At 36.7% G+C, this 19,489-nt stretch overlaps 1 protein-coding gene and 1 non-coding gene across 4 annotated transcripts in view; one reads left to right on the top strand and one right to left on the bottom strand.

The window, feature by feature from the left end:
- The window catches only part of RABGAP1 (RAB GTPase activating protein 1), a 166,449-nt gene that overhangs the window by 99,486 nt on the left and 47,474 nt on the right, over nt 1-19,489 (bottom strand). For all 3 annotated transcript variants that reach the window (XM_075560458.1, XM_075560457.1, XM_075560459.1), the window contains exons 5-10: nt 18,091-18,265; nt 17,224-17,381; nt 12,532-12,642; nt 12,157-12,223; nt 10,757-10,859; nt 9,334-9,503 (exon numbers count right to left, since the gene is read on the bottom strand). In XM_075560458.1, coding sequence (XP_075416573.1) covers nt 9,334-9,503; nt 10,757-10,859; nt 12,157-12,223; nt 12,532-12,642; nt 17,224-17,381; nt 18,091-18,265 — 784 coding nt within the window. The remainder of the gene's footprint in view (nt 1-9,333; nt 9,504-10,756; nt 10,860-12,156; nt 12,224-12,531; nt 12,643-17,223; nt 17,382-18,090; nt 18,266-19,489) is intronic.
- Nucleotides 15,053-15,179, top strand: LOC142460530 (small nucleolar RNA SNORA5). The gene has a single exon (XR_012786719.1). It is a non-coding gene; the product is annotated as a small nucleolar RNA SNORA5 (small nucleolar RNA).

Here is a 19,489-nt window from a genome sequence, read left to right as displayed (position 1 = left end):
GGCTTGATCTGACTGGGCTGGGATGTTTTCTCAATATTCAACTGCTCTTGGTAATAAAGGAAGAAGTCCAAGCTACAGATAAGGCACTTGTGGAAATAAGGCTCCAGGAATCCACAGAATACCAACTGATAAGATTCAACAAGCTGATGAAGGATTGGAAACACTCATCTGGACAACCACATTTGTGGCCATTCTAAAGAAATGTGACTCAACATTATGTATAAATTATCGAACAGTATTATTAACAAAACATGCAAAGAAAATTTTGCTAATGATTGTTTTTAAATGATTGCCACAGTAAACCAACAAAGAGATGCTAGAGGCTTAAGGCGGTTTTCTGAAGAGGATGTGGCAAGAGGGCTATTATTGTCAGATGGATCTTGTCTGAAAGCACAGAATACCAGAAAGATGTTTACTTCTGCTTACTGGCGATACAAAGGCACTGGCTATGTGGAGCATAACAAATAATAGATAGTCTTCAGAAAGATGGGAACACTAGAACCCTTCATTCACGGTTTCCCTGGTGTAGAAAGCATTTGGCATTTTTGAAGCACAATGGCTTAGCACACAGCGCACACACAGATAACACACAGAAATGTAGGATTAAAAGATCTATAATTCCAGTTATGATTATACTAATAACTTGCTTATAAGGCTTAGCTTTTCAGAAATCATCTATATTTATAAAGTAATTAATTTTATAAAAGATTATAACTATCATATAGTCATTATGATTCTAAAATTACACACGGTGCTATAGCTATAAGAAGGCTTAGTAAATCATTTGTTTTTCGTTTTACTGGGAACATATGTAGCCTTTCTTTTAGTACATGGGAACAGATCATTTTAATCTAAGAAAGCAATTGTTCATTCTGCACTAATTTTAAATGGTTTTCTAGTATGGCGCTATCTTAATAAAACCATCCCCACACATGGGAATGATTCCAAGCTAAAAAGGATTTACTAAGCCAGGGGTCCTCAAACTACAACCCACAGGCCACATGCGGCCCGCAGAGGACATTTATCTGGCCTGCCGAGCGCTTTTTCCCTGTTTGTTTTTTTACTTCAAAATAAGATATGTGCAATGTGCATAGGAATGTGTTCGTTGTTTTTTAAACTATAGTCCAGCCCTGCAACAGATCTGAGGGACAGTGAACTGGCTCCGTTTAATGAGTTTGAGGACCCCTATACTAAGCCATCTGATAATTTTAGTGAAAGGAAAGAGAATCAATTTTGAATTGTATATTTAAAAATATTTTCCATAATTGTTTGCCTATATTGACAATAGATTATTTTAATAATTTTCCCATAGCACTGTTTCTTTTTCCAGCTAAAAAGAAAATTTTTATTTACGCTTAATTTGTTAAAGTAGAGCCTAAAAAAGTAGAGTGAATAAAGATTAAAAAGTAGCATATTTCTATAAAAATAGCCCTGGTTGAGGTGTTTAGAAGGCTTAGGTATAAATCTTAGCCACCACATATACCACAACATCCTCTAAAATCCACTATTGTACATCTTAGAATCTCTCTTTTCACATTTATAAAATGAGAATACTACTTATCACCATGGGGTCAGTGTATAAATCACATAAGATAGTAAAAGTTACAATGACTAGAAGAGAAAGATCACAATAAGGCACCAATTATTTATCAACAGCTATTATTTTAAAAAGCAACAAGAGACTAAACATTACTTTTAAACTATTAAGAAAATAAACTTACTTTATACAGGTGAACGATAAACAGAGTGCTAAGACAAAACTTTACACAGTAAAACGTTCAGTTTGTTCGCACTCTACCTTACCTTTAGTGCTCCCAAGCCCCTTAAGCCCCACCCCTTCCAGGGTCATCCATATGAGAAAAATGAAATCATGTTTCCAGGAATTCCATGCTCTCCTGCCAGTTATCACATACACGCCTCCTTTTTGTGCAGAAAATATTCACAACAGTCTATGTTTAAGCATGTTACTCAACAGAAGACTTTAGAGTATTTTATGTGGCTATATTTGAGTTTTGCAAAAGTTTTTGGTCAATCTATTTCTTCGAGTAATTTTTAGCCCAATTAAAAAAATAAACAAAAGGTATTAGAAAAACACTATTAGAATATTTTTTAATGTACACAATTTCTAAATCAAATTTAAGTCATTTTACACACATACAAAAAAACATGATTTGAGGCTCAACAACCGATTAATATTCCTATAAATCTTTGCAGTCTTTAAATCCAAGTTTGACTAGGAGACCTCAAGGGAAAAGCCAGGAGGAAGCAGTTACAAATCATTCTTAGACAGTAGCAAACCCTTCATGGGACAGGTTTTGTGGGCTTGAAGGCTTAGGACCAGGGTCTCGTAGAACTCGGGTGGCATAAATACAGTTACTAAAGTTTATTGCTCTAAATCCTGGTTTGGTGAGTAGTGTGTATCTAGAGTCTTAAAGGCTTGCATAATGCCAGAGAGCCAGAGAGAAGGAAGGACTTCAAAGAATCAAAGAAGAAGCTAATCAACAGGACTAGGGGTCGACATGAACCACAGCTACATTTCCCTAGAGACCAGAAGAGCCAGATGGTACATATCTAACACTATGGACAGTTCCGATCGGGAGAAAATAGATGGACCCTCAGAGTTTATGCGGAATATAGAACAAAACCCAAATTCCCCCCCAAAATCTAGGCTTGTTGGTTCAGTTGAGACCAAATGTACCCCAAAGACAACTGTCCAGAGATATCTTTTAAGCTTTGAGCACTGAGCAGATACTACTCAAAGATAGAAACTACTACTGAAAGACAGAAATTATCTTTCAGAAATTATCTTTCAGGTAAGTAACTCATTGGTTCACAAAATAAACAATATCACCCATGAAGCATTATGCTTCTTAAACCAAAAATCATCTATATGACATGAAATATTTATTCTGAGGCAATGAGAAGTAGGGGAGAGGAGAGTACACAGAATTAATGGAAGCTAGATTAATGGAAACAGAAAAAATTGAAATCAATAAAAATGTTCACAATGTAAAATGTAACCAATATCACTGAAAATTATCTGTAGGGATTTTTAAACCGGAAACTAATTTTTCAGTAATGCTCCACTGAAAACAGTGTTACTAAAAAAGAGAAAAGCATGAGGAAATTCTATTTCTGTTCATTAAGAATACAAAGAACAAGCTAAATAAGAATACTTTTTACACACTACTTCTTAGTAGGAAAAGTTATGATATGCTTTCTAATGACCATATTTGCTCTAGAAACTGAACCGATTGCGGGTCATTCCTTCCTATCTTCTAAATTTTCAAAGGGATGCTTATAAACTTATTTTCTTACTAAAGTAGTTTACCCTGGGGTTGTGCCTTCATCTAAGTAATCGGTGCCACTTTTATTTAATAACTTATGAGTTATTCGTCTGAGGGGCCGGCCCCAATCCCAACTACTATGAGGACACCTGCCCTCCCCCCAGAATAGCACTGAATCATTGAATCTGCAGCACCGGGAGAGAGACATATCTGATTGGAGCACATGGGAACAGATAAAGGGGGGGAGGGAAGAGAGAGTGGAGCACATCCTGGCCCACCAGGCCTTGAGGACGATGTTCCTGATTAGAGCAGCCAGTCCACAGAGAGGACCACAAGGCTGGCCGCACTATGAGACACGACGTCCCTCACTGAACCATAGCCCTACAGGGACAACACCAGAGACACAGTACGGGAACTGTGCCCCATCTGATCCCGCCACACCAAGGCAAAACAGTAAGGGGTGCAACAGAACAGCAAGGAAATGGAGTGGCAAGATCCCCAGGGAAAATACCAAAGGTGGACTTTGGGGTCAGGGCATGGTACCCTAACAGACTGGACTGGAAAACACTCCTAGAGGGCAACAAACAGTCTTGAACTAACTACAAGCTTTTCTTTCTTGTTGTGTTTTGTTTTCTGTCATTGGTTTATTGTTGTTGTTTTGTTGTATATTGTTGCTTGGTTTTGCTCTGCCTTGTTTTTGTGCATGTTATTATCTCCACAGGTCTGTCTAAAGCAGATAGGCTGGATAAACAATCTGGAGGAGAAGACAACACGACTGACAGTTACGGGGAGACATGGGAGAGGGAGAGGTGGGGGAAAGGAAGAGGTGTTAAAAAACGCAAGGATACGGGAACAACAAGTGATCCAAATCGGTGGTGAGGAGGGTATAGGAGGCCTGGTAGAGCATGATCAAGGGTCATGTAACAAAGAGGAATTACTGAAACCCAAATGAAGGCTGAGCATGATACTGGGACAAGAAGAAAGTCAAAGGAATTAAAGGAAAGAGCTAGGAGGCAAAGGGCATTTATAGAGGTCTAAATAAAGGCATTACATATACAAATATATTTATATATGAGAATGAGGAACTAGATCTATATGCATATATTTATAGGCTTAATATTAAGGTAGCAGAGGGACATTGGGCCTCCACTCAAGTACTCCCTCAACACAAGAATACTTTCTTATATTAAATTGGCATTCTATGATGCTCACCTTTCCCGACACAACCACTGAAGACAAAGTGGATGAACAGACAAATGTGGTGAAGAAAGCTGATGGTGCCTGACTATCAAAAGATATAGTGTCTGGGGCCTTAAAGGCTTGAAGGTAAACAAGCAGCCATCTAGCTCAGAAGCAACAAAGGCCACATGGAAGAAGCACACCAGCCTGTGTTTTATTTGCTGGCGGGGAGGGGAATTTTCAATGTTCTGCACCAGCACCATAATTCAAACACATCAATCCTTCGTCAGTCTTTTTTAGTCAATGTCCAACTTTTACCTGCCCAGGAGGTGATTGAAAATACCTTGGCTTGGGTCAGGCACATTTTAGTCCTAAAAGTAACATCGTTGCTTTTCCACACAGTGCAAAAGGCCTGTGAAGCAGATTTTCCCAATGCAACCTATCTTTTGGTCTTTTCAGGGCTGCTTCGTGAGCCGAGAGTGGCAAAGGCAGGTTGGCCTAGCATTTTTATGGTTTGGGGATGAGTCAGGAGATTTTTTTTTTGACATGTTAAGTTTGAGATGTGCCATATACATCAAAATACAGATGATGTGTAGGCAGAAAGATAAACGAGGCAAGAATATGGGAGAAAGGTGAGAGTGGGAAGTAGAAACTTGTGAATCTAAAGAATATAGATAGCCATATGAGACTAAAAGTGCTCACAAAGGGTGTTAATATAGTTGGAGGAGGGGTTCAAGGATAAATCATGAGGCAGCCCAAATAACCCTGGGAAAAAGAAATAAAGGCAGAAGATTGAGGAGGTGTGAACGGCGAGAAAGGAGAAAAACCAGTAACATATCTTGAAAGCTAAGTGAATGAGGGGGATATTAAGCAATGCCTGCTTACCTGTAACAGACACAAGTAAAAATAGGTCAAGTAGGTCTCCGACTTACGTACTAGATTTATTAATGCGAGGAACATTGGAGACTTTGCGGAGAGCAGTTTTGGTGAAATGAGAATAAGGCAGCAAATGCTAGACCAGCGGTTCACAACCTGTGGGTCGTGACCCCTTTTGGGGTCAAATGACTCTTTCGCAGGAGTTGCCCGATTTATAACAGCAGCAAAATTACAGTTAAGAAGTAGCAACAAAAATAATTTTTTATAGTTGGGGGGGTCACCATAACATGAGGAACTGTATTAAAGGGTGGCAGCATTGGGAAGGCTAAGTACCACTGTCCTAGACTGTAGTTGGTCTAAGAGTGAACAAGACGGTAGGAATTAGAGATAGCAAGTATAGATAAATATAAAATTTGAATCTGGCCAAATGAAAGATCAAACATAAATATCCAATCAATAATTTTGAGAACACAACAGAACTGAACCTCTACAGTATACCACTTAAAATGTTAAAAGATTTAACCGAAACTTTTAAGACAAAAACAAAGGAAAATGCAATTCACAATTATAGTGTTGTTATAATTATACTCAATTATGTAAAAGAACATCTATTCAAAATAATAAAAAAGGAAACCCTGGAAAAATATAATTAAAAAAATTAAACTGTAGTATCTGAAATTTAAAAATTCACTAGAAAGACTTAACAGCAATTTGGAGATGACAAAAAAAAGTGCGGGAAGGTGGGGTGGAAAGGAGAACCAATCACAAGGATCTACATATAATACCCTCCCTGGGGGATGAACAACAGAAAAGTGGGTGAAGGGAGACATCAGACATTAAAAAACATTAACAAAAAAATAATAATTTATAAATTATCAAGGGTTCATGAGGGAGGGAGGGCGGGAGGGAGGGGAAAAATGAGGAGCTGATATGAAGGGCTCAAGTAGAAAGCAAATGTTTTGAGAATGATGATGGCAACAAATGTACAAATGTGCCTGACACAATAGATGTATATATGGATTGCGATAAGAGTTGTATGAGCCCCAATAAAATGATCTTAAAACAAAAGAAAAAGTAAGTGAACTTAAAGATAGGTATGGAGAGTATTCGCTCTGAAAAATAAAATATAAGAGTGTAGGAAAAGTACAGTGTCTTAGAGATCTGAGGGAAAATAATTAATGGCCTGGAATCCCCTGAAGTAAGGAAAGTGGAGCAAAAAAAAATGTGTACGGAATAACTGGCCCAATTTTCTCCATTTCGGATTTCAAAACCCCACACATTTAACAATTTGCAAGTCCAGCAAATCTCAAGTAAAATAAAGAGAAAGAACAGCATCCCTAAATCTAAAATACATATTGCTAAGGAAAATAAGCTGGTCTGCAAAGACTACATGCTATATGATTTCTCTTATATAATTTGTTGAAAAGGCAAAACTATAGACTACACCAATGGGGCAAGCTAGAAGCATGAACAGGTGTAGGATAGGAGACTTTTAGGAAAATGAAACTATTTGTAGTAATACTGTAATGGCAGAAATATAGAATTCATCAAAATCCACAAAACTGTACAATATAAGGGGTGTACATGATTGGATTTTAATTAATAGCATATTAATATTGGTTCATCAATTGCAACACATGTACCATATTAATGCAAGATGTTAATAGAAATTATGAAGAGACTGGGTATATAAAAACTACTTTTGGTTTAATTTTCAACAAACCTAAAGCTGTTCTAAAAATCAAGTGTCTTCACATGGGAGCAAACTAAGAGGGAAAGAAAGGGGGGTGGGGTAGAGGACATCATCCTGGCCCACCAAGCTTTGAGGACATCATTCCCGCTTGGAGCAGGCAATGCACAGAGGACCGTAACGTCAGCCTATCAAGGACTCAGTGATATGGGGGCAGCACTGGAGACACAGTGTGGGAATTGTGCCCGGTCTGACCCTTCCACACCAGGATGTAACACAAAGGGAGCAAAGCAACAAAGTCCCCGAGGAATTCTGAAAATAGACTTCAAACTCAGAGGGGAGAACTTGGCATTGTATCAGACCTGCATCAGAAAACACTCATAAGATTCAGCAGACAGACCTGGAGCTATTCTTTCTTTTTTTCTTTTTTTTATGTGTATCTATATAAGATAGGCTGGATAAACAATCCCATGGAGAAAACAATGGGACCTATGGTTCTGGGAGGCCAAATGAGAGGAGCAGATGGGGGAAAGGGAGGGGGAGACAACAAACCTGAGGACAAAGGAACAAGAGATCTAAAATCGATGAGGAGGGCATAGAATGCCTGGTGAGATTCAGTCAAGTACAATGTATCCAAGAGGATGTAAAGAGAGCTGAATGAAGGTTGAACATGATAATGGCAGAGGAAGAAAGTAAAAGGAAACAAAGTCAAGAATTAGAAGAAAAAAGACACACAGGTATAAACACAGGCATGTATGTACATATGTAAACGTATTAATATATAACGATAGGATTACAGGTCTAAGTACATACATTTATAAGTTAAATATTAAGGAAGCAGATTGATACTGGGTCTCTACTTAAGCCCCCCCTCAATGCAAGAACATTTTGTTCTAATAACCTTGCGTTCTGTGATGCTCACCTTCCTGACACGATCGCTGAAGACAAAATAGGTGCAGAGGCTAATGTGGTAATGAAAGCTGATGGTTCTCTGCTATTACAATGTATAGCTTCTGAGTTCTTAAAGGCTTAAAGCTAAGTAAGTGGCCGCCTTACGGGGAAGCAGCAAAGCTCTAATGCAAAGAAAAGCACACCAACCCGTGTGATCATGAGGTGTCAACGGGATCAGAAGACCCAATCCAACAATCAATTCGATGCAAACAACGGGGGTCAGAATGGAGACCAAAGCCCATTTGTCGACAGTAGGCATCCTCTCACAGAAGGTCACAAGGAAGGGATGAGCAAGCCAGGGTACAGTATAGCACCAATGAAACACACAACACTCCTCTAGTTCTTTAATGCTTCTTCCTCCCAACTATCATGACCCCAGTTCTATATTACAAATCATGCTAGTCCAGAGCATGTACAATGGTACAGATAAGAGCTCTAGACACAACGAATCTATGACTGAGAAACCCTTAAGAACCAATAATGAAGAGCAGCGATACCTTGGTGGGGGCGGGGGTTGGGGTGGGGAGGTTTAAGGGGAGAGAAAGAGGAGGAACCGATAGCAATGATTAATATACAACACACCCCACCCCACTGGGGGGGGGGGCAAACAACAGAAATGTGGGTGAAGGGACATGGTGCTCAGTGTAAAATATGAAAATAAAATAATTTCTAAATTATCAAGGGTACATGAGAGGGAAGGGAGGGGGGAAAAAAAGAGGAGCTGATACCGAGGCTCAAGTAAAAAAAAATTGTCTTGGAAATGATGATGGCAACTTATTTACAATTAAGCGACACAATTGATGTACAGATTGTTATAAGAGCCGCAAGAGCCCCCAATAAAATGATTATAAAAATTAATATATACAACAAATAAATAAAGTGTCTTTATAAAAAAAGAGAGAAAATACTCTTTTGGTAAATCATAGCTAAATGACTGAAAACCAAAGAAAAATTGAAAATCTTAAAAATAGCTGAAAAATGCATATAAAAGTATAGTAGTTTCAATTAATATATTCAAAGTTTTAGAAGGAAAAAACTATCAACCCAGAATCCTATAGGCCAGTGAAGATAACCTACAAAAATAAAAATGAGAAAGACGTTTTAGATAAAAAAGTGTATGAAAGAAATGCTAAAAGGAACTCTTTAAACTGAAGGTAATTGACACCACATAAAAACGTGAATTATCAAGAAGAAATGGATAACAAAAATGGTACATACATTCCTCTGAATGTATTTAAAATAAACATGCTATTTAAAGACCTAACTGTAGAATGAATGATAAATCAACCAAGAAGCAGTCTCTCCTTTTTGATTCTTGACACCTCTTACATTTATAGAAAAATTTAATACCTGTTTTAGTTTCAAAAAGAAATTTTCAGTAGTACTACGTTTGCTAAAGGGCCAGAATAATCTTTCATTGGGTGAGCAAACTCGGACTTTTGTCTCCAGGAGAAATCGAACAGGCTCCTGTACTTCAGTTATCACCAAATCAACAGCTGTGGTCATAAAGAGTACTTTATCTACAAAGAGAAAAAAGCAAATTACAAAAATAAAGCACTTGTACTTCTGAGATTAATGTAAAAGTGATTACTTTTATTATAACCTTTAAAGCCACATTAAGGTATGGCATCAATAAAGTATTTTAAATGATCAAATTGCTATTTTAAGAAAAATAAAAATTCTACTATTAGAAATTCTTTTCTTGGGTAGCCTCCTATAAGTGGCAGTAGAATACATTTTAAAGCATGTAGAATATATTGTCAAAATGCTTTCTACAAGTGACAAAGTTTCTTTATGCTATCCCCCAAGACTGGAAATTCTGAACTTTTAAATTCTTGATTAAAAATAGCATCCTGTTTTTTCAAATTTCTGATTGCTATTAAGGATAATTTTTTTCCCATACTTATTGCCGAACTCCTTTATCCAAGTATATTAGTGAGAAAAATAAAAAAGCTGAGGGGTATAAGTGCTTAGTGACAGGCACTCAACTCACTTGCTGCCACTGAGTCTAGTCTATTCAACCTGATAAGACAGTGCAAAACTGAACCACTGGGTTTCTGAGGCTGTAAATCTATACAGAAGCAGAAAACTCAATTATTTTTCCCACGGAGATGCTAGTGGACTTGAACTGTTGACCTTGTGGGTAAAAGTCCAAGGCCTAGTTCACCTATACCACCAGGGCTCCTTTAATTTGCAGAAGAGAATCTTACGGAATTATCAAATGACATTCAAGAAGATTACAACATCTCTTGGGGAAAAAGCGATTTCTGCATAGATTATCTCTGAATCGATTTCTGCACAGATTATCTCTGAATCGATTTCTGCGTAGATTATCTCTGAATCGATTTCTGCATAGTTTATCTCTGAATAGCTATGCAAAAACCAGAAGGAAAAAAATGGTAACAATGGTTCCTTCTGGGGACTATGATAAACTTATTTTCTCTAAGCTTATTTTTGCAATCTTTGAATTTTAACCATGTGCATATATTACCTCTCTATACATTTTTAAAGTTATAAACAAACTGAAAGGAAAAAAAGAAGAGGAAAGGGGAATGAAGAGAACGGAGAGAAAATTAAGTACAGAGAAAAGATATTTTGTTTATGGATGGAATTTATTAATAACTTCTAATCAAACTATTCAAAACCTTTGATTTAATCAGATTTAAGTACACAAAGGACTTGAGTATCTTCTTGGGGTTAAAAGTTCTGTCTATGGTGTCATCAATTTGAATTGTACTACTGAACTGTGTGCCACATTTGGGTAAGTCAGAACCTTTAGGAGTTTCTTCATTTACAACTTGGAAATGAGGCGATTTTGGATTCCAGCTCCCAGTAATAACATAGGACTTTCCATCCGAACTTTTGCCCATAGATTCCTAAAAAAGAAAGAATAACAAATCTTCATGCCAAAGGGAGTTAGTACCCAACCCCCATTTTACTGACTTTAAAAACACTATTCTAAGAGTTGCAAAAGTTACAAATGTGAAAGATTAGTCTTTTCCAAAAGCAAAATTGCACAGAAATAATTCTAGTTTGAATTAAGGATGTGCCAATTATTTATGCAATTGTCCCTGAAAAATTATAGAGTAAATGAAATCAAATCATGAAAACATTTGAGAAATTCACAACCTAAATCCTATATTGAATTTTTTTTGTCAAGTGAATAATCACCACCCAATTTTTAGTTGCATAAAGATTTTCATATAACAGCAACACTAATACCATCTACCATTTGTAAAGCACATCACAGTTTGCAAAGAATTTTCATCTTTGATTCTCCTATCAACCCTAAGCAATAAATTAAAAATTATTACCACCACTATCCATAGTCATGAAACCAATGCTGGATTAAGCAGGTTACTACTTATCCACGAAGTAACATAAAAGTAAATAGCAAGTCAGGAATAGGGAAGTTCCCTTTTCTTTGTAAATCTGCTCTACAGCTTATAAAGATGCATTTATTTTTTTAATTAAAAGATCATTTTATTGAGGGCTCTTACCACTCTTATAATAATCCATATATCAATTGTATCAAGCATATTTGTATATATGTTGCCATCATTCTTTTCTAGACATTTAGTTTCTTTTGAGCCCTTGGTATCAGCTTCTCACCCCCACTCTCATGAACCCTTGATAGATGATAATTATTATTTTCATATCTTACACTGACTGCTGTCCCCCTTCCAAAGCCCATCTGTAGACAATGGGACATCCCTTCACAGAGGGGTCATAAAATGGATGAGTCGCCAGGATGCAGTAAAGCACCAATGAAACACACAATGTTCCTCCGGCTCCCCGAGGCCTCCTCACCCCTCACTCTCCTGAACCCAGTGCTGCTTCTCACTTTGGACTAGATCAGAGCATGTACACAGGTACAGACACATGATGCATGGGAGCCAGGAACAGGAATGTGAATATCAATACCAGAAGGGTATGGAGAAGGTGGGGAGAGGAGGCAAGGAAGGGGGGGACCAATTACAATGGTCGATTCATAACCACCCACGGGGGGGTGGAGGGGGAGATGGGACACAAATGGCAAAGAGTTAAAAATCCATAGTATAAAGATGCATTTATAAAACACGTCTTAATATTAGGTTCAGATGCTATAAAGTAAAGTAACCCTCATACTGAGGAGATAGTATATAACTTTACAAGGAAAAAAGCAATTCTTACCAAATCTAACAAGTGCATGTCACTATTGCGTACATCTTTTCCTGGGCTAAGAAGAAGACCAAAACACCTACAAAAATAAAAACTAGTATTAATTTGGAGAAACTATTACATGAAAGAATGTTTAACGTACACTGGTGGAAAAACTATCAACAAATTAAGTTTTTTCCCAAATTATCCTTACTTCTTTATGCTAACTGAGATAACTGTAATACTCCAGCTAAAGATTTATAAAATCTATTTCCAAGTAATCATGCCCTTATTAAATAATTCTCTAGTGAACAAAACAATTTGCAAATATTTTTGAACATATGACTCTTCATTAGCCTGATAGAAACCAAAATTGAAATTGAAGCTGAACTTGCTGAAAACGCTTACCTTTCAATAGCAAGTTCCTTATTAGTTGTCTGTTGCACATAGATGACAATCTTCTTATCAATTCCTTGGCGTAGTTTAAAGCATTGTCTGTCCTTATCTTTGGGAACTGCACTGTTAAACCAAAATGTATTGTTAGTATTCCACATTTTCTTGTTATATACACTAGGACAAATTTTCTAAAAGAAAGCCTCACATCTCTGAATCTTTCATGCACTTAGTTTTCAAATAGTATTAGCAAAATAAATAAATCATAACCTGCTTTAAATGTAAAATTAGTCTACAACGTACCACGTAGCATTTCATCTTGTAAAGCATTTTTAACCAAAAAAACCCACAAAAACTCAACCCGCCCATGCCTCCTAAACTATACCATGTGTTTTTTCTGTCTTTTGTTGCTGTGAAAATTAAACTACTCAGTCTCAGTAAAATAAATAAATAAATAGAATCGTTTATGAGCATCAAGCATCTTCCATTTACAAATAGGGCCTCATTTATTTAAGTATATACCGTATATAAGCCAAGTTTTACAGCACATTTTTAATGCAGATTTTGTGGTACAATTAGGTGCCTCGGCTGATATTTGGGCCGTCTTATACTTGAGTACATAGGTAATGAATATGCATTTACTCAGAGATCCAAGATGCCCCTAAAACACAACGGAGATGAGGAAGATATGGCCAACATTAATTTACTCCTTAACTATTAGCCGTAAGCATTGGTAACTTTGTAATTAATATAGATATTAATTAGTAAACAGTAAACAAAACCTGTCTTTGAGTCAATTCTGACTTAGAGTAACTCTGAGTTGAACTGCCTCATTGGGTTTTCAAGGCTATAAATATTTATAGCAGCAGAGAGCCTTGCTTTCTCCTACAAAGCAACTAATGGTCTCCAACGGCTGGGTTTGTGGCTAACAGCACAACTTGTAACCCATTGATGCCACGAGGGATCCCTCAGTAAACATGAACACAATACAAGTTGAAAATAGTCTCAAAATGTCAGTTTTCCAGAATAATCCCCTCTCTCCCACACACCACTTGCTCTAGCTCCTTTATACTTTCGGGCATCCCTCTGCCTATGGCAGCAGTCAGCCAACACGAAGCAAATCTAAATTGTCTTAGTTCTGTGCAACCTTAAATAATGGCAATAGAACCATTAGTAGATACTATAAGTGACCACATGAAAGCTTTGAATACTTACACAAAAGAAAATTTGGCTCTAACATACAAGTGATTAGTTTGAAGCCCATCAGCACTTCATAGTAACTAACTTAAGAATAGTTTATAACATTTAGATTAGAAAATCAAATAATAGCAGAGCAGTCTAGAAATGACAAACATTTATAAGGAAAACATGCATATCATATTATTAAATATTTATTTTTGATAGAATTTCATCTAGGAAGAGAAAGGTGGGTTTCAATTTTCAACTTAAACTGACCAGAGCTACAATACTTTCTATGTTATGTGGATATGGAAGAATAAATAAGTATAAACTCATCTCTTGGTAGTATTTAAAACAATAACCACCATGAACATAAAGTTGTTTCTAATGTCCTGAGTCTAAAGGGCCAGGGAAAGCTGCATTAACAGGCAGGCGATCAGAGAATGCCATCACTGAAGTTAGTTCCAGTGACGGTCAGAAGATCCAAAGTACATTTCTGGTCTTATCAGTTTGGTAAATAAATCCAAGGAGAGAATTTAACATTTTGTTCCACTACTTAAAAATTCTAATGTCAAGGTTTAGCTATGAAATAAGAACAAATCAGCTGCCTAATCTAATTTGTAGAGTTGTTTGGGGAATTAAAAATGCCAAAAAAATAAAGTGAGTCAGATGGTATATAAATGATGAAAATGAATCTTTCTAATGGCTAAATTGAGAGACAGGTACATACTTATAATAACATAAAAATTATACATTTTCAGAAATAAAAGAAGAGCATTAATTCATTCCATAATACTCTGTTGCTCTATTTTGATTTTTTGGGGGGGATCACTCTTCTTTGACGGTAAAACACAATCTATATTGTACTGTGATTAACTACGTATTTGTATATTCTCTTACAGAGGTGGTAAATCACATGAGCATACTACCATATTTTATCTATTTTGTTCTTTTCATCAATTAGTTTATTTCCGCTTTGAATATTCCCAGGCTAATTACAGAATTATTTGATAAAAGAAATTATGCTTGACAGTAAGTTCAAATCAGACCAAAAATGGCATACTTTTTCAGTGATTAATGGCAAATTTAGTAAAACCACACAACAAAGAGAGAACACAGTCCTAATGAAAAACAAATCTAATCATTTATGTATTTTCGGCAACAGCAGTTCCTTGGAAAGGGTAAATGCAACAAAATTGTAATCGTTTGCACTGAAGATGTCTGCTCTCAAAAGGCATTTCTAGTATTTCTCCTCTGAAATCACAGAACTCTTTCCTATTCATAATTGGAATTTACAGAGTAAATGTACATTATCTTCAGCAAAAGGGAGAAAATTGCTTTAAGAGAACTATTTTGCTGTAGCTGGGTCAAATTCAGTGCGTGCCTTAACCATGGCAGGCACTGGCCCAAAAGGCTGCCACAGAGACACTGTAACTCATGGGTTCCTCTGTGAGGCTCAGGGATAAATTTTGTTAGACATAAAAAAAAAAATTTAAAAAGAACTATATTGTTTCTTAGTAAGAAAAATAGTATTACAAACTATAGCTTACATTTAACAGGAAGCATTACACAAGGAGTAGGAATAAAGTACCTTGCAGTGCTTCTGTGCGAATAGAAACATACCTAATGAGAAAGGATATAGCACAATGCCTCAAACTTCAGTGCTCAATTCAAACGGAAGCTGCAGCGCACACTGAATTGGCCACCAGATGGCATGACAATTCCAAAGTCTCTCAAGGGTTATCAAGAGTTACCACTTTTCGTAAGAAATTAAAGTTATTTGGCCTATTAATTTAAAAGCAACATGTTAAAATCATTCCTACCTAATTATAACTATTTTTCACCAATATTATGGTTTTCTTGGAGGAAAGAGATTTCTATCTGCAAATATCAGTTATGATTCCAAGATGCACTCATTTTACGATATGGGCTATGGAAGGAGAAAAAAAATTAGACATCTTACAATAAAATTTAAATTTGAAAGGATTTTAAAATTTAGCCATCTAATAAAATAAACAAGGATTTACTATCAGGAGATAAAGAGATTTGAGCAAGGTCACAGATGTGATGAGTTAAATTTCTTAATAAGGCTCTCCGTAACCAAGTCTCTGTAACTTTCACCAAACAATTTTGTGAGTATGCACTCACCGAGAGACAACTGAGCCGTTTTCATTAGCACTCCCCTAGCTAGAAAGTGAGCAATCTTTGATAAGTCATCTTCAAAGCAGCAACAGAGAAAAGAGAAAATCTGTGGACCTTGGAAGACTATGCTCAAGATTTGTCCGAAGTGGTAGAGGCCAATGAGACCAGATGCATCTGAGACTCAGAGAAGCTGTAGCAAAATTATGGGATAGCTTCTCCCAGGTGGCATGAGACTATGGAACTGTGGGACAGAGATTCAGGTGGGCTGCCTTCCAGATCCACACAAGGGCCAAGGCACCCTTTGACTGAGGAACTGAGGATCAGAGACAGACTTGGCTACAATATGACTGAGGTTGAGAACTGGAGAGTGACTTGGCTGAGGAGACTAATGACTGTATCTTTCCTATTTGCTGATGCTGACTTGCAGTAGTCTATTAACTTCTCTAATAAATCCCTTTAGCCATGAGTGTTGTCTGTGAACAATGCAACGGATAACTAAACCACCCAAAATATGGAGTGGCGTGGGAGGAATGGTTGTTATCAGAATAGACAAAGCAGTATGGAGCATAGAGATATGTCTGACTTCTGTCTCATGGCAATGGAGAAGCCAGAAGAGGTCATATATGCCCACCTCAATTGTCAATTTATTTCAACTAAATCACTGCCACTGAGTCAATTCCGACTTGCAATACTATAGGACAGAGTAGAACTTTCCTTTTGGGTTTCTGAGATTGTAAATCTTTATGCTGAAAGGTGAGTAGAAAGCCTCATCTTTCACCCATGGAGCAGCTGGTATGCTTGAACTGCTGACTTCTGCTTAGTAGTCCAATGCATAGTCCACTGTGCCACCAGGGCTCAAGTTAATAGTAGTATTAATTAAACTAAGGTGTTTACTTCATTTATAGAATTCTTTCAACCATTCAAAAGAAATTTTATTTTAAAAAACAAAACCAATCATTTCCATCTCTACTGAAATTAGACTTTAGGCACAGACCTTACTACTCCTCTCCTAATGTGTTCTGATAAATTTTAATGGAAAATTTCATTTCATCAGCCTCTAGCTTTTTAGATCATGAAAACAACAAAGTAAACACACCTATAACAAATACAGTAGTCAACTGAGCTTCTGACATATAGCTACTCTGAATCTTTATGGCAAGGTAACAAAATTTCCCACATGCAGGAATTTTTTATTGCTTCAAGTTTGTTCAAGCCTTGCCACTGCAAATTTGCCTTATTTCTTTTATCACTTATATTAAAGAATTCAACCTCTAAAGCACTGTAGTATGAAAGTTACATAATCTGACCTAAAATTTCTCTTGAATTACAAATAGTGTATCAAGTCAATGTAAAGGCAAGCAATATGAATAAAATAAGATGTCCTACCTAAAATACCCTTTACCATCATCTTCTTTTATTTCTAAAGACACTGAGAAGGTGAAGATGTCACTGTCAGGAGTCTGGGGTGCAGCTGTGGCTGAAAGTGGGGTCTGCTTGGCAGAACGGCGGAAGGCAGTGGCAAAACTATAAAGTATCCGGCTGACCTAAAGTCACATACAATCAGACATGTTAGGAACGGGCCACATCAGACAGGAAGGTGACTTCCTTTATAGAGTTGAAAGGAGGTCCTAATCTGTGCCTCACCTCTTTCTTTCAGTAAATTATCTAATACAAGTTAGTTGATACCAACAGGCCTATAGCACAAGCTACACTAAAGATTGTCCAAGGAATTGATTGTGGTAATGATTGCCCAATTCTTCTTGATATGACTGAAAAATCGAATTGTGCGATATGTGGATTAAGTGCTAATCAAACCGTTAAAAAAGTTTCAAAATTTTTTAATTAAAAATGTTTCATAACCTAAAAAAATTGTCTAAGGAGTTTCAAAAAAGAAAGAACTGTGAACACTTTGGGGCAGGAAGTGTTCCTCACTTATAACACACTATCTGAACATACTTGGAATACATAAATAACTCTAACAAAGTTACCTTGCAAAGTTAGCTTGCAAAGGTGCTACTCTGGGGACCAGGGGGCCTATCTTATCAAATTAAGAAGCAGCCAATTGGTTGTCGACATTCTGCTTAACCAGATTTTTACTTTATTCATGCTAAGGTCCACCAGGCTACAATACTTAAAAATCAGGCAGAGAATTTCTTCTGGCTACTGAGTGGCCATGACAACACTGTCATCAAATCAACCTAATGAGAGCAATGACAAGTTTTACCAGCAAGCAGTTTTCTCTCAAGGACTTACAGCTTCTTGTATGTCGCACCGGAAGACGTGTATTCTGAAAAGCTCTGCATTGTAATGACTTTCAGTGAAAGCCAAACAGTCGCTCTCAGGAGTGCCATCATGTCCTCTGACACAAAAGAGAATTTTGTAGATAGGATAGTTTGCTATTTCAGTGTTTGTCTGAGGGTCTAAGAGTCTGTTTTAAAAAGAAAATAAGAGAGAGAAATTATAGAAAATATGCACCACAGACTATTGGAACTGAAAACTAAAACTGTGCTTCTCATTTTCTCTAAAAATGATGCCCTAATAAGCTTTATTATTTAAACAGGCAAAAACTATCAAACACAAAAGTTGATGCTCTTCCTCAGGGTGAAATCATGGCTTTTAGATTCCAGGCAAATAAATATTACCTCCTAATAAAAATACTAATGAATGAATGAATAAAAATTCATAGAGTACCATGTATTCACAACCAAGAGAATGTTATCTATCCAAAATATCGTCACTCAACAAATATTTATACATCTCCAACTAACACCTACAACCTGCTTGGTGTCCCCTCTGAACACCGAGGACCAAATTATAAAAGGCCTGAAAAGCAACTGTAATTCTGACCCTACAAGGCCCAGCCATTAGTGGAGAAAGGACAAGGGGACCCTGAACATAATGGAGGCACCCAGGAAGGACACCCCGCCCTACCCAGGCTTGCCGGCATGCAGATGAGAAACTCTGGAAACCATGGCAAGAAAGGTGAACTTCCTTACTGCTCCTTACTACTCGCTGCACCATTAGGTAGCCCTATGTGTTATCCAGTAGAACTTCTCTGTAAAGTTTTATGGTTTTAATCTTAACAAAAACAGTTGATGAGACCTATTTTTTCATGGTCCTTCAGGGTCAATTTGAATCACCAAGTTTTAGGTTAGCAGTTAAGTGCAAACCCTTGTGTCATTTAGGTACTTTCTCTCAGAAAAATTAAAATACTATTAGAATAAAGCATAAAAGAATACCGACTAAGAGGCACTTAGAAATGAGTACTAATTATATTTTATCAAAAGTTTCATATTGAAAATTCAATATAATTAGCATTTGCAAATCATTTTGAAATAGCTCTTTAACTCTCAGAGTAGAATTACATATACAGATAAATGGAAAATTAATTATAAAACAACATTCTTATGGTTGGTTTTAAACAAAATTGACTTGGTGGCAATGGTTTACTATAGATAACAACTCTACTACTATATTCAAAATGTTTCTAAATTTAATGATAAATACTCTAAATACTGATAAATATTCTCAATACAGCTGATAAATGTATAAACTGGATCAATATTTCTAGATAGCTACTTGGAAATGTACCAGAGCAATAAAAATGGGGCAATCAGCCTACTTCTTAGTATTTACTCCAAGCAAATTGTTT

The sequence above is a fragment of the Tenrec ecaudatus genome, chromosome 10 (assembly GCF_050624435.1).
Source record: "Tenrec ecaudatus isolate mTenEca1 chromosome 10, mTenEca1.hap1, whole genome shotgun sequence".
NCBI lineage: Eukaryota > Metazoa > Chordata > Mammalia > Afrosoricida > Tenrecidae > Tenrec > Tenrec ecaudatus.
The sequence above is the reverse complement of the archived record's forward strand: the minus strand, read 5'-3'. Positions and strand labels throughout refer to the sequence as shown.